Source organism: Eleutherodactylus coqui, chromosome 7, assembly GCF_035609145.1.
Source record: "Eleutherodactylus coqui strain aEleCoq1 chromosome 7, aEleCoq1.hap1, whole genome shotgun sequence".
NCBI lineage: Eukaryota > Metazoa > Chordata > Amphibia > Anura > Eleutherodactylidae > Eleutherodactylus > Eleutherodactylus coqui.
The window spans coordinates 222,775,699-222,791,879 of record NC_089843.1 but is presented as its reverse complement, the minus strand read 5'-3'; the positions used below and the strand labels follow the sequence as shown (position 1 = coordinate 222,791,879).

General features: G+C 49.0%; 1 protein-coding gene across 1 annotated transcript in view; it reads left to right on the top strand.

The window, feature by feature from the left end:
• ATP8B3 (ATPase phospholipid transporting 8B3) overlaps window positions 1–16,181 on the top strand; it is a 198,334-nt gene that overhangs the window by 83,400 nt on the left and 98,753 nt on the right. The window contains exons 10-14 of the mRNA XM_066574488.1: window positions 1,022–1,180; window positions 10,944–11,032; window positions 12,779–12,972; window positions 15,578–15,786; window positions 15,869–15,897. Coding sequence (XP_066430585.1) covers window positions 1,022–1,180; window positions 10,944–11,032; window positions 12,779–12,972; window positions 15,578–15,786; window positions 15,869–15,897 — 680 coding nt within the window. The remainder of the gene's footprint in view (window positions 1–1,021; window positions 1,181–10,943; window positions 11,033–12,778; window positions 12,973–15,577; window positions 15,787–15,868; window positions 15,898–16,181) is intronic.

Below are 16,181 nucleotides of genomic sequence, written 5' to 3'. Positions count from 1 at the left end.
AATAATAGTGACCCCCACAGTGGCCCCATTAGTAATAGTGACCCCCACAGTGGCCCTGGTAGTAATAGTGACCCCCACAGTGGCCCCAGTAATAATAGTTTCCCCTATATCAGCCTCCACAATGGCTCCAGTAGAAATAGTGACCTCCACAATTGCTCCAGTAGTAGTAGTGTCCCCTATATTTTTAGCCCCAGTAGTAATAGTGACCCCCACAGTGGCCCCAGTAATAATAGTGTCCCCTATATTTTTAGCCCCAGTAGTAATAGTGACCCCCACAGTGGCCCCAGTAATAATAGTGTCCCCTATATCAGCCTCCACAATGGCTCCAGTAGAAATAGTGACCTCCACAATTGCTCCAGTAGTAGTAGTGTCCCCATAGTGGCCTCAGTAGTAATAGTGTTCCTTATATTGGCCCCAGTATTAATACTGCCTCCCACAGTCGCCCCCCTGAGACCGATATACTTACCCTCTCCTTGTCGTCTTCAAAGTGCCGCTGCTCCTTTGCTCCGCACTGCTGTAGGTGGAAGTGTGTGCACCAGGACTCCTCCCCCATTTTCTTTTCCAATGAGTAGAGGTCAGCGGAGGAGGATCCTGGGTGCACACACTGCTGTCAGTATGTGCATCCCGCAACAGCGTCGCTCAGTGATTACCAGCTGGGAAGCCACGGCACCCCCGCTGATAATCACCTTCTTGGTGACCCTCTGTCCCGAAAGCGGGACAGATGTCTCCAAAGCAGGACAAAAGGCTGTCCCGCTTAGTGTCCCTGGGGGAAGTGGGACAAAGGGTCCCAAAGCGGGACTGTCCCGCCTAAATTGGGAGATCACAGGATCGCCGTCTTCTAGGATAAACAGACACTTTTGGCACATCCAAAGACCTTAGAAGCATATAAGTGTTTTTATCCCTAGAATCTCAGGCAAATATCGTATACGGAACTGTGAATAAGCCCTTCTAGTTACCCTGTATACCGCTCCTTTATTTGCTGAATACATCACTTTTTGCAATGTCCTTTGTTTGCATTTAGGTAAAGTTGTCTGTGATGACGCAAATAGCAACATGCATTCCTTCATAGGAACACTGGAATGGAACGGGGAAAAGTACTCCTTAGATAACAATTGTATGATCCTGAGGGGGTGTAAGATCCGCAACACTGAGTACTGCTATGGAATGGTCATCTATGCCGGTAAGTGATCAAATACAATAAAGTACAGCAAAATGTGATAGTCCTGCTGTGTGTTGGGGTTATGTATCCTGTCTGCGGTCCGTACATGTCAGCAGGTCTTACAGCTCCTTACATTACAGGGATCTTATAGTCCTGCTGTGTGTTGGGGTTATGTATCCTGTCTGCGGTCCGTACATGTCAGCAGGTCTTACAGCTCCTTACATTACAGGGATCTTATAGTCCTGCTGTGTGTTGGGGTTATGTATCCTGTCGGCGGTCCGGAAATTTCAGCAGGTCTTACAGCTCCTTACATTACAGGGATCTTATAGTCCTGCTGTGTGTTGGGGTTATGTATCCTGTCTGCTGTCCGTACATGTCAGCAGGTCTTACAGCTCCTTACATTACAGGGATCTTATAGTCCTGCTGTGTGTTGGGGTTATGTATCCTGTCCGCGGTCCGTACATGTCAGCAGGTCTTACAGCTCCTTACATTACAGGGATCTTATAGTCCTGCTGTGTGTTGGGGTTATGTATCCTGTTCGCGGTCTGTACATGTCAGCAGGTCTTACAGCTCCTTACATTACAGGGATCTTATAGTCCTGCTGTGTGTTGGGGATCTGTATCCTGTCGGCGGTCCGTACATGTCAGCAGGTCTTACAGCTCCTTACATTACAGGGATCTTATAGTCCTGCTGTGTGTATATATGTATCCTGTCGGCGGTCCGTACATGTCAGCAGGTCTTACAGCTCCTTACATTACAGGGATCTTATAGTCCTGCTGTGTGTTGGAGTTATGTATCCTGTCCGCGGTCCGTACATGTCAGCAGGTCTTACAGCTCCTTACATTAAAGGGATCTTATAGTCCTGCTGTGTGTTGGGGATCTGTATCCTGTCGGCGGTCCGTACATGTCAGCAGGTCTTACAGCTCCTTACATTACAGGGATCTTATAGTCCTGCTGTGTGTATATATGTATCCTGTCGGCGGTCCGTACATGTCAGCAGGTCTTACAGCTCCTTACATTACAGGGATCTTATAGTCCTGCTGTGTGTTGGGGTTATGTATCCTGTCTGCGGTCCGTACATGTCAGCAGGTCTTACAGCTCCTTACATAACAGGGATCTTATAGTCCTGCTGTGTATTGGGGTTATGTATCCTGTCCGTGGTCCGTACATGTCAGCAGGTCTTACAGCTCCTTACATTACAGGGATCTTATAGTCCTGCTGTGTGTTGGGGTTATGTATCCTGTCCGCGGTCCGTACATGTCAGCAGGTCTTACAGCTCCTTACATTACAGGGATCTTATAGTCCTGCTGTGTGTTGGGGATCCGTATCCTGTCTGCGGTCCGTACATGTCAGCAGGTCTTACAGCTCCTTACATTAAAGGGATCTTATAGTCCTGCTGTGTGTTGGGGATCTGTATCCTGTCGGCGGTCCGTACATGTCAGCAGGTCTTACAGCTCCTTACATTACAGGGATCTTATAGTCCTGCTGTGTGTTGAGGTTATGTATCCTGTCTGCGGTCCGTACATGTCAGCAGGTCTTACAGCTCCTTACATTACAGGGATCTTATAGTCCTGCTGTGTGTTGGGGCTATGTATACTGTCTGCGGTCCGTACATGTCAGCAGGTCTTACAGCTCCTTACATTACAGGGATCTTATAGTCCTGCTGTGTGTTGGGGTTATGTATACTGTCTGCGGTCCGTACATGTCAGCAGGTCTTACAGCTCCTTACATAACAGGGATCTTATAGTCCTGCTGTGTGTTGGGGTTATGTATCCTGTCCGCGGTCCGTACATGTCAGCAGGTCTTACAGCCCCTTACATTACAGGGATCTTATAGTCCTGCTGTGTGTATATATGTATCCTGTCGGCGGTCCGTACATGTCAGCAGGTCTTACAGCTCCTTACATTACAGGGATCTTATAGTCCTGCTGTGTGTTGGGGTTATGTATACTGTCTGCGGTCCGTACATGTCAGCAGGTCTTACAGCCCCTTACATTACAGGGATCTTATAGTCCTGCTGTGTGTTGGGGTTATGTATCCTGTCTGCGGTCCGTACATGTCAGCAGGTCTTACAGCTCCTTACATAACAGGGATCTTATAGTCCTGCTGTGTGTTGGGGTTATGTATCCTGTCCGCGGTCCGTACATGTCAGCAGGTCTTACAGCTCCTTACATTAGAGGGATCTTATAGTCCTGCTGTGTGTTGGGGTTGTGTATCCTGTCGGCGGTCCGTACATGTCAGCAGGTCTTACAGCTCCTTACATTACAGGGATCTTATAGTCCTGCTGTGTGTTGGGGATCTGTATCCTGTCTGCGGTCCATACATGTCAGCAGGTCTTACAGCTCCTTACATTACAGGGATCTTATAGCCCTGCTGTGTATTGGGGTTATGTATCCTGTCTGTGGTCCGTACATGTCAGCAGGTCTTACAGCTCCTTACATTACAGGGATCTTATAGTCCTGCTGTGTGTTGGGGATATGTATCCTGTCTGTGGTCCGTACATGTGAGCAGGTCTTACAGCTCCCTACATTACAGGGATCTTATAGTCCTGCTGTGTGTTGGGGTTATGTATCCTGTCCGCGGTCCGTACATGTCAGCAGGTCTTACAGCTCCTTACATTACAGGGATCTTATAGTCCTGCTGTGTGTTGGGGATCTGTATCCTGTCTGCGGTCCGTACATGTCAGCAGGTCTTACAGCTCCTTACATTACAGGGATCTTATAGTCCTGCTGTGTGTTGGAGTTATGTATCCTGTCCGCGGTCTGTACATGTAAGGAGCTGTAAGACCTGCTGACATTACAGGGATCTTATAGTCCTGCTGTGTGTTGGGGTTATGTATCCTGTCCGCGGCCCGTACATGTGAGCAGGTCTTACAGTCCCTTACATTACAGGGATCTTATAGTCCTGCTGTGTGTTGGGGTTATGTATCCTGTCTGCGGTCCGTACATGTCAGCAGGTCTTACAGCTCCTTACATTACAGGGATCTTATAGTCCTGCTGTGTGTTGGAGTTATGTATCCTGTCTGCGGTCCGTACATGTCAGCAGGTCTTACAGCTCCTTACATTTACAGGGATCTTATAGTCCTGCTGTGTGTTGGGGTTATGTATCCTGTCCGCGGTTCGTACATGTCAGCAGGTCTTACAGCTCCTTACATTACAGGGATCTTATAGTCCTGCTGTGTGTTGGGGTTATGTATCCTTTCCGCGGTCCGTACATGTCAGCAGGTCTTACAGCTCCTTACATTACAGGGATCTTATAGTCCTGCTGTGTGTTGGGGTTATGTATCCCGTCCGCGGTCCGTACATGTCAGCAGGTCTTACAGCTCCTTACATTACAGGGATCTTATAGTCCTGCTGTGTGTTGGGGTTATGTATCCTGTCCGCGGTCCGTACATGTCAGCAGGTCTTACAGCTCCTTACATTACAGGGATCTTATAGTCCTGCTGTGTATTGGGGTTATATATCCTGTCGGCGGTCCGTACATGTCAGCAGGTCTTACAGTCCCTTACATTGCAGGGATCTTATAGTCCTGCTGTGTGTTGGAGTTATGTATCCTGTCTGCGGTCCGTACATGTCAGCAGGTCTTACAACTCCTTACATTACAGGGATCTTATAGTCCTTCTGTGTGTCGGGGTTATGTATCCTGTCTGCGGTCCGTACATGTCAGCAGGTCTTACAGCTCCTTACATTACAGGGATCTTATAGACCTGCTGTGTGTTGGGGATCTGTATCCTGTCGGCGGTCCGTACATGTCAGCAGGTCTTACAGCTCCTTACATTACAGGGATCTCATAGTCCTGCTGTGTGTTGGGGTTATGTATCCTGTCTGCGGTCCGTACATGTCAGCAGGTCTTACAGCTCCTTACATTACAGGGATCTTATAGTCCTGCTGTGTGTTGGGTTATGTATCCTGTCTGCGGTCCGTACATGTCAGCAGGTCTTACAGCTCCTTACATTACAGGGATCTTATAGTCCTGCTGTGTGTTGGGGTTATGTATCCTGCCGGCGGTCCGTACATGTCAGCAGGTCTTACAGCTCCTTACATTACAGGGATCTTATAGTCCTGCTGTGTGTTGGGGTTATGCATCCTGTCCGCGGTCCGTACATGTCAGCAGGTCTTACAGCTCCTTACATTACAGGGATCTTATAGTCCTGCTGTGTGTTGGGGTTATGTATCCTGTCCGCGGTCCGTACATGGCAGCAGGTCTTACAGCTCCTTACATTACAGGGATCTTATAGTCCTGCTGTGTGTTGGGGTTATGCATCCTGTCCGCGGTCCGTACATGTCAGCAGGTCTTACAGCTCCTTACATTACAGGGATCTTATAGTCCTGCTGTGTGTTGGGGTTATGTATCCTGTCCGCGGTCAGTACATGTCAGCAGGTCTTACAGCTCCTTACCTTACAGGGATAAGTTCCTTTTTGTGTGTTGGAGGACAATGCACTCCTGATTATAAGACTCCTCAGACTTGGGGGTTGCCTGTAACATAGGAGGGTCTGGGAATCTGGTGGTCAGACAGTCGTCCTTGTGTAGGTATGATGGAGGTTCTTTGCGGTTTACCCTAGTACCTCTAGTTGCGGATTCTAGGTCACTACTAGAGGTACACAATTGTTTTCTTTCCTCTCTGTGTATTGGAGTAGCTGATTCCTGGGTCTTCTAGTGGTTCTGGTGATTTGGTCATCAGTTGAAGTGGAATGGTTGTCCTGATTTATAAATGTTCTTTTAAGATGGTACAAATGTTCCTCTCTGTCTGTTGGGTTGGAGCAGATCCGGTTGTATCTGATGGCCTGGCTGTAGACAATGGACTTTTTGATGTGTTTTAGGGTGGTAACTGTCCCATCTGAGGTATGTGGGCCGATCAATCGGTTTTTGGTATAGGGATGTCTGTATTAGGTTGTTTGGATTTAAAATTCCCGCCTGCTGAAAGGGCTGCCTCTGATTGGCTGAGCACTGTGCCCAATCAGAAGCAGCTCTCAGATCATATATAGGCACAGACATGAATGTGATTAATTTGCACTTAAAAGAATCCACAACAGGATGAGTTGAAAAATAAATACTTAAATAGTCACTGATAAAGATGTGAAGGTTTTATGGTCCCTGAATTAGTGTTATCTGTGCTATAGATTTATCATACTTTCCATTCACGCATGAATCCTCTTGAAGAGTTTAACCTGTTGAAAGTGTCAAAAGTTGTTATAAATTTGTATGGCCATTAACACTTTTTTTCTTTTACATGTAAAAGGGCCTCCAGACGTTCTTTGCAGAGCCCAGCATGTGTTTAAACACACCCCAGCTGTTCAAACTGCTGCATTGTTCTCCTTGTGGCTGTTGTCAGATTGCATTGTTCTCCCTGCAGATTGCATTGTTCTCTCTCGGCTAGTGTAAACGTATTGTGGGGAGAACAGCATGCAATCTATTGAGAGATAAATGTGTTTGCTTTATCTCTCAGTAGCTGAACAATGGATTTTAAGTTAACTTAAAAATCACTCAAACGAAAAGTGCACGACCCCGCGTTTAAATGTAATGATTATCTCTCCGTTTTGGCCATTTTAAGCGATAATCATGCATATAAAAGGATCTTTAGACTCCTAGATAAATTGTTTAAGGGGTGTAGTTTACAAAATGGGAAACTTGGAAGGGACAGGAGTGTTTCTATAGGCAACTCAAGGACTCCGAGTGAAACTGGAGTGCTGCCTGCTAAACATCCCATTAGATAGGGGGCCTCACAATGCACAAGGTGCTCCTTCATTTGAGGTCTGTGTGTGAGTCAAGCCGCACAGTATGGCCTCGTATGAAAGATTTCTAAAAACTACAGAATCAAGGTAGTATTGAGTGATTTCCCCCCCCCCCCCCCTTGGTTCTGTAACTAGTCTCTCAATATATAGAAGTTGTCTAGAATTACCTTGATTAGTTATTGCTTTCTATCCAGAACTCATGGCTGCTTCATCCTCTGGTGGTCATGTGATCTCAGTTCTGACCAGCTCACATCTACTTGGATTTGTATTCTCAACTTAGTTTCTCAGGCAGCATAATATCTGTGTGATACTATTATATGGGCCCTACCACAGAATTAGTTTTAAGGTGACACAGGCGCTCTAATTACTGTTACTGATGATGATCACACAGCTTCTGTCACACAGTTATGATAGAGGAGATCACAGCTCATCCTCCCGAGTGTATACTTATGGTCTGCACTGCATGGAAGTGACTACAATATACATATGATATCTTAAGAGTGTAACAGAGTTATCCTACAGTGGCCAAACCCTCGAACCAACCAATTTGTGTGGTATTACTATCTGCCTTACAGGCAAATACATTTTGAAATATTAACCCTTTCCAATCCACTGTCTGCCGTCTAAAGACATTCTGATTGAAGGCTGTGCAGCTCCAATGTCGGAAGACGTCCGGCAGGGTATTCTTACTGTATATTACTGGGCGCTCTGTTGTTGAGGGCCTCTCCAGCATGTCCTATACCGCAGTACTGGCTCTAGCCAGCAGATGGCGCCATTGTATAATGGCAGAAAGAGAAAGCCCCCTAGGAAACCCTGAATCCAAAACTGGATTGCAAAGTGTTAAACATTTCAATTCTTTTGCAAATTTTGAACCTTTTTTAAAAAATAAGCCCAAAATGTATGAACCTAAATTTACCACCCAAATAAAGTGCAGTGTGTCCTAATAAAACCTTCTCAGCATCTCCTGGATAAGTAAAAGTATTCCAAAGATTTGTCAGATTTAAAAAACTGGTCTGTGTCCTGAAGTCCGAGGTCTATGGGGGAGCGATCTGAAAAAGGCAGATCTTCGATGAGAGCAGGAACCAGGCCGTGGGTGAGTATACAAATGTCATCCCCCAGCTTCCTGTGAATCTCTCATAGATTAATATATGGACAGTCCACATAGCTTACTTGTGGACATGCTGGCAGTGAAGAGGATGACGAGGATGTAGACCCCTTTATGCACGTTTGGCAGGAGCTGAAGACCATTTTTTAAAAGTAGAGTAAACTAAACTATATAGGAAGTGAGTCGGCGTATCTCGGTCATGATGACATCCACCATGGACGACTCATGCAACCAAGAATGGGCAGGAGACACAAAATTGTACAGGCACATCCATTACAATGGCAATGGAAAAACAGAGCAGCACCGCACCATGAAAGACGACGGGCTCAGGCACAGTTCACATCTACAAGTACAAGGGTAGTACACAATACTCAATAGTACATAAGTGATTGATTGGTGTTGACACACAACATAATACAGGAAACGAGGGAAAGGCTCATCATATTCCACTTAAAGTGTACATGAGTCTTCAAAAATGTTCAAAAACAGCGGAGGTCTTCATTAGCTGCTGCTTTTGGTGTTTGCACCGTCTGAGCTCTGTCAACTCAATTTTCCAAGTAGATTTTCCTACTTTTCTGCTGCCCTGCTGTTTGTAATCCATATAGTCTGTATAGTCATCATCCAATCAGCCCCAAGACAGCATCTGAATGCCCACCCCTCTGTTGCATGTAGTAACTAGCAGTGTCCCCATGCCCCTGATAGAGAATGTGGCACAGCTGTGGCAGAGGATAGCGGGCAGCGCTCTTTTTAAGTGTAAAAACGCCCGTGTGACCGAGCCCTAATAGTACGAGGGGACAATTACAGACTGGTAAGAAAAATAAAAAGGACTTTAAAGAATTATAAAGCAACCGTCCGATCCCGGGACAACATGCGATGTCACCTCCTGTAACTCCCATTGCCTCCTGTAACTCCCGTCGCCTCCTGTAACTCCCGTCGCCCCCTGTAACTCCCGTCGCCCCCTGTAACTCCCGTCGCCCCCTGTAACTCCCGTCGCCCCCTGTAACTCCCGTCGCCCCCTGTAACTCCCGTCGCCCCCTGTAACTCCCGTCGCCCCCTGTAACTCCCGTCGCCCCCTGTAACTCCCGTCGCCCCCTGTAACTCCCGTCGCCCCCTGTAACTCCCGTCGCCCCCTGTAACTCCCGTCGCCCCCTGTAACTCCCGTCGCCCCCTGTAACTCCCGTCGCCCCCTGTAACTCCCGTCGCCGCCTGTAACTCCCGTCGCCGCCTGTAACTCCCGTCGCCGCCTGTAACTCCCGTCGCCGCCTGTAACTCCCGTCGCCGCCTGTAACTCCCGTCGCCGCCTGTAACTCCCGTCGCCGCCTGTAACTCCCGTCGCCGCCTGTAACTCCCGTCGCCGCCTGTAACTCCCGTCGCCCCCTGTAACTCCCGTCGCCCCCTGTAACTCCCGTCGCCCCCTGTAACTCCCGTCGCCCCCTGTAACTCCCGTCGCCCCCTGTAACTCCCGTCGCCCCCTGTAACTCCCGTCGCCCCCTGTAACTCCCGTCGCCCCCTGTAACTCCCGTCGCCCCCTGTAACTCCCTGTCGCCTCCTGTAACTCCCGTCGCCTCCTGTAACTCCCTGTCGCCCCCTGTAACTCCCGTCGCCCCCTGTAACTCCCGTCGCCCCCTGTAACTCCCGTCGCCCCCTGTAACTCCCGTCGCCCCCTGTAACTCCCGTCGCCCCCTGTAACTCCCGTCGCCCCCTGTAACTCCCGTCGCCCCCTGTAACTCCCGTCGCCCCCTGTAACTCCCGTCGCCCCCTGTAACTCCCGTCGCCCCCTGTAACTCCCGTCGCCCCCTGTAACTCCCGTCGCCGCCTGTAACTCCCGTCGCCGCCTGTAACTCCCGTCGCCGCCTGTAACTCCCGTCGCCGCCTGTAACTCCCGTCGCCGCCTGTAACTCCCGTCGCCGCCTGTAACTCCCGTCGCCGCCTGTAACTCCCGTCGCCGCCTGTAACTCCCGTCGCCGCCTGTAACTCCCGTCGCCGCCTGTAACTCCCGTCGCCCCCTGTAACTCCCGTCGCCCCCTGTAACTCCCGTCGCCCCCTGTAACTCCCGTCGCCCCCTGTAACTCCCGTCGCCCCCTGTAACTCCCGTCGCCCCCTGTAACTCCCGTCGCCCCCTGTAACTCCCGTCGCCCCCTGTAACTCCCGTCGCCCCCTGTAACTCCCGTCGCCCCCTGTAACTCCCGTCGCCCCCTGTAACTCCCGTCGCCCCCTGTAACTCCCTGTCGCCTCCTGTAACTCCCGTCGCCTCCTGTAACTCCCGTCGCCCCCTGTAACTCCCGTCGCCTCCTGTAACTCCCGTCGCCCCCTGTAACTCCCGTCGCCCCCTGTAACTCCCGTCGCCCCCTGTAACTCCCGTCGCCCCCTGTAACTCCCGTCGCCCCCTGTAACTCCCGTCGCCCCCTGTAACTCCCGTCGCCCCCTGTAACTCCCGTCGCCCCCTGTAACTCCCGTCGCCCCCTGTAACTCCCTGTCGCCTCCTGTAACTCCCGTCGCCTCCTGTAACTCCCGTCGCCCCCTGTAACTCCCGTCGCCTCCTGTAACTCCCGTCGCCTCCTGTAACTCCCGTCGCCTCCTGTAACTTCCGTTACCTGCCGCTCTTCTCTGCCGTTGATCCTTCGATACGGTGGTATTCGGCCTTGTTTGAAGGCCTCCATGATGGCCAGCACTCAGATGTGGCCCTAGCCTGTTGTGGTTCCATTGTCTCACTATACAGATCTCATTAATAAACCGCAATGGAGAATTAAAACTTGCAAAAATATTTAAAATTTCATTTTTTGCCAACAGACGTTTAACTTCTTTCTACTTAGAAACCCAACAGAATAGACAACTTGGCAAGGGGCGCCCAAACATCTGTGTACATTTATTGTCCTTGGTATTTTAGGAGTCTTCCTCTTATATTACAACCACATAGCTGGTAAATCCTTATACTTTCAATCACACAGGATTCGACTCCAAAATCATGAAGAATTGTGGGAAATTCACAGTGAAGCAGACGGAATTGGACCTGATGATGAATTCTCTTATGGTTACTGTAAGTGTTCATGTTCTAGTCTTACAAGTCTTTCTGGAAATGGTCAATAATGAAGACCTCTAACTCTACAAGAGTATAAACCCCCCCTCTCGGGTTCTGCACATAAATTCTAATACTGAATATAATGATATCTGGTGCCTCCCCTTCATCTTTCTGCCATGGATTGCTCCATCCCCACTCCCCTTTCCATTCTTGTAAATGGCCCCCAGATTCTCAGACTACCCTATACAGAGTGTAGTTCAGCGGTCGGAGACTCTTCCCGCTGCTCCTGGATGGACCAGTGAAGCTGATGTCAGCCATTCACAAGATCACATACAACTATAGTCACATTGTGCATAACAGGAGCTAACGGGGAGTAGCTCGAGTGGGTGCAGCAACCTTCGCCTGGTCACGGTGGTAACTACTCGGCCTGCAGAGGGAGCTCGAGCTGCAGGGGGGATTGTAAAGGGGTTTCTGGGTAAAGTGAAATATCACTTTTTCATACAGAAATTCTATATGCATGTGGATTCATGGCTAGAATAGGCGCTGGTGTCTACCATGGCTGCACTGTGCGACTTCTGCAGCTTCTTCATGCCGTATTCATACAGTGTGTTACAGAACGCGCTTCACCGGAGTCCAAGAAATAGAATGTCAATTGTGATCACCACTTCAAGAATCCCAGACACAACTAGCGATGGCTTCCTCCCAATGTCATCTCTAATACAGAGGTAGAATACGGGATATAGTGTAATAAAGTGTTGGTAACGAGCCGTACGGAGGCGTCCCTTCTATTACTATATACTCCCAAACAGCAAGTGAGAAGGCGATCCGCTGGGGGGCTGAGTCTAGGAGGAGGCCGCCAAATTCTATATGGTAAGCGGATTCGTCTGAGCTCAGTGTGTAAACTGTGATTGGAGCTTTTATATCATGTGACTTTAGTAGGGGCATTATCAATCAACAGCAATGGAAATGAACATTCTTGAAAGGGCCGGCCGCCCCTCGCAGCCACGTGGTGGAATGCTTTTATTAGAATGGAGACCATATGGTGGCTGTTTTATCACTAATGGTTTTGTAGGCAGGATGTACATTTTTTATACATTGTATGTCAATTCATTTTAGCTTCCTGTATGTCAGTAATTGGTTCTATCATTTTATGAGGGTGGGGTTATGCTAATGTGTAATGGTGGCTACAAGAGTCTACGCCTTGGACAAAGCTATGCAAACACGAGTCAGGCAGGGGGTCTCTTCAAGTGCCATTACTTCCATGTTTTAACTTTGCCATCTCTCAGTATAATTAAAGGGGCATACCCATTATTCTCTTGTGGGCAGAGTTTGTTGAGAGGGGGCGTGGCCACCTTGGGCAGATTTATGCATATTTATACCAGAAATGTACGTCAGGTGGGACCCAGCGCACATGTCTTGGGGGGCTCACAGAGGTGCCGGGGATGCTGTTGGTATGTGAAGAGGTGCGCACCTCCTTATCTATTAGGGGCACAGAGGTAAGTGTGTGCTAGGCCGGCGTCAGACTGCTGGGCTCACTACATTGCCAACTTTACTTTATTCAATATGGATCTGATTAGCATTTTTTAACTTTCAGCACTTTTCATTTGAACTGATCTTTTTATTGTTTCTTCCAAAAACCTCCGAATAATGAAATACTGTATCTAATTGTCTGTTTCCCTAAATAGATACAAATACATTAGTAACCACTTACAGGGTGCATCCCCATCGGGGCCTCGATGTTAACTTTGTCCACTTCCTTTGTAGGTATTTGTCATTCTCATCGCCTGCTCTTTGTCATTGGCCATCGCCTCAGGTTTTTGGACAACGTGGTTAATGGAAAAACACAATTATATCCCACCTTTACGTTCAAACATAACCCCAACTTACAGCGCCTTCCTCACCTTCTGGGCTTACACCATCCTGATGAGCACCATTGTCCCAATGGCGATGTATATCACGTAAGGTCATACAGGAGCATGAGGATACGACTATATAGAAGACCGGCTGTACAATATCTTGGATCCACAATGTTAGGGAATTGGAATAGAAATTAATGTATGTAATGAAATGTCCGCATTGTGAGAATCTTCTGTGTCCGGCTTCAGGTGTAGAATTGGTAGCATTACTAATTGAAAGGCATTATGGGATCCGATGGCAGTTACCTCCATGACTTGTTAGGCCAGTCAGCCTTACGGTATGTTAGTTACCCCTTCTTAAGTACACGGAACAAACCCTTTATTAGGGACACCCACCTTTTTAAGATTGTAGCTTTCCTGTATGGAACTCAGACACGTGACCCCGGAGCGCAGCATAAAACAAGTAAGCGAGTTCTCCATGGATGAGTTTCAGCATGAATCCACAATAAAATGGGAAAATCGGGTGATCCGAGCGAGGCGGGGTGATCCGAGCGAGGCGGGGTGATCCGAGCGAGGCGGGGTGATCCGAGCGAGGCGGGGTGATCCGAGCGAGGCAGGGTGATCCGAGGAGCGAGGCAGGGTGATCCGAGGAGCGAGGCAGGGTGATCCGAGGAGCGAGGCAGGGTGATCCGAGGAGCGAGGCAGGGTGATCCGAGGAGCGAGGCAGGGTGATCCGAGCGAGGCGGGGTGATCCGAGCGAGGCGGGGTGATCCGAGCGAGGGAGGGTGATCCGAGCGAGGCAGGGGGATCCGAGCGAGGCAGGGGGATCCGAGCGAGGCAGGGTGATCAGTGCCAAACTGACCGGGTCATGTAGCCAAGTTTAACTGGACTGTGATAACTTTTTGCGACAAGTTACCTTAACCATGGAAGGCTATTAAAGGGCACATTGTGGCTGAGAAAGTTCTGTCAATGCATTAAGATTCCAGTCCAGCCACAGGTAAATGTCTTCTCTTTGATTGTCTGCTCTCATCCTCATTTTTAAGTTTCTGTTGTGTGCAATAAAAGGACATTTAGGCACAAAATGCTACCGCTGCACTGGAGTGAGATCGGCTGAAGCTTGGGGAGATGACCCCGACTCGCTAAGACCTGTCATCGGAGGGCCGGGCACTGTGCTGAGATAGCATGAACGAGGAGGGGGGCTCTGAGAAAAAGCTAATCAGAAGAGACGTAGGGAGACTGATATATGGGCTGGCCTGTCTCACAAGATGTCTGCATTGTTGTGCTTGTTGCACCATTGTCTTGTTCCAGAGAAGCCTCTGTATCCAAGAGCCCCCCCCCCCCCCCGACTAATATTTGCCTCTGTATCCAAGAGCCCCCCCTCCCGACTAATATTTGCCTCTGTCCTCTTGCCCCATTTTACACACTGGAGGGATACATTTCTCTTTGTCTGTCTGAAAGTAATGATCATAGAGTTTCTCAGATTTGAAGGTTATCGGTAATCCAGCAGGAAAGTGTCTAAGAATCTTACTGTCAGACTGCCAGGATTGTGTTCAAGGGGCAAACACTGGTGGCTTGGCGCAGCACTAATAATCACATTATTGGAACAACTGGGTTTAAATTCTCCTATATTTGTTAATATAAGCAGCCAGCATTGGAGAATGCATTTCTGGGAGATACCCTTTCATCAGTGGAGGGGGATTAACATCCAGGGAAAGTGGATCCAGTGGATGCAACTTAACAAAAGGGGTCAGAGGAGATTGTCAAGAATCATTCTGAAGAACAAGCAAATTATAGCCAGAGACAACACTGGGGCTCCAACTAACGTGTCCGACTGCTCAATCCTCGTTCCTTAGCATGGATTGGCTATACTAGCAGACTACCAGTTCAAGTTCTGTTGCTATTTGAGAGAAATAGAAAGGCAAGACTCCAATGGGCAACTGAGCTTACATATTGGATCACTTTGGGCAGTGAAAAAACATAGGCCTGTTGAAATGAATCCAGATGTCATGAGTCTAGGGAAGGACTGGAACCTTGTATTGTAGCCACTTACGGGAGGGTAGCGTGGTCCAGGAGGAGGGTAGCGTGGTCCAGGGGGAGGGTAGCGTGGTCCAGGAGGAGGGTAGCGTGGTCCAGGAGGAGGGTAGCGTGGTCCAGGGGGAGGGTAGCGTGGTCCAGGGGGAGGGTAGCGTGGTCCAGGAGGAGGGTAGCGTGGTCCAGGAGGAGGGTAGCGTGGTCCAGGAGGAGGGTAGCGTGGTCCAGGGGGAGGGTAGCGTGGTCCAGGGGGAGGGTAGCGTGGTCCAGGGGGAGGGTAGCGTGGTCCAGGAGGAGGGTAGCGTGGTCCAGGAGGAGGGTAGCGTGGTCCAGGAGGAGCCGTAGGTCTGGTACACGAGATGGCGGTGCAGTACAAAGGGGTTTAAACAGTAACACAAGTTTGGTACACGAGATGGACGATCAGTTGTAGAGGAGCAGATATGCAGGAGGACAGCTTGGTTAGAGGCACAGGGCACAATAAACACACAAGGCAGAGGGAACAGGGCCGGTTTATATAGAGGGCTAACTGGGGAAGGAACAAAACACAGGGTGGACTAGACAAGTTTAGAGCCAACACTATGATAAAGAGGAAAAGGGCCCCATTTACAAGTGTAAACAAGACTGTTCTGTATTCTCCAGATTTTGAACATTTCCTTTCACATTTCCTTTTGTTTAGATTAGAATTCGTCCATCTTGTCCACAGCAAATACATCAACTGGGATCTCCATATGTACTATGTGGAGAAGGACATGCCGGCCACGGTCCGGTCCACTAACCTCAATGACCTGCTCGGTCAGGTGGAATACATCTTCTCTGATAAGACTGGAACTTTGACACAGAATATTATGACTTTCAAGAAATGCTGCATTTCTGGAACCCTTTATGGTAAACCGATACAGAGGAGAATTCTATAATGCCGTATTTGTGTATTGAACTGTATGTCTTACAAGTGCTTTTGTTTTGGCAGGAACAAACAAATGTGACGAGAATCCAGAGGTACCGGAACGTTCATTATCTTACTATATTCAATGCTTTACAATGTATCAAATCACCTCTGCAGAATGTGTAACACCAGGAAACCCCTCAGTGAGCACTAGACTGCGCCACACACATCAGAGCTTGTCTGTTTCATCAAGAACGTACGTGGCACAGAGGCCCTTCCAGAACGTACGTGGCACAGAGGCCCTTCAAGAACGTACGTGGCACAGAGGCCCTTCCAGAACGTACGTGGCACAGAGGCCCTTCAAGAACGTACGTGGCACAGAGGCCCTTCAAGAACG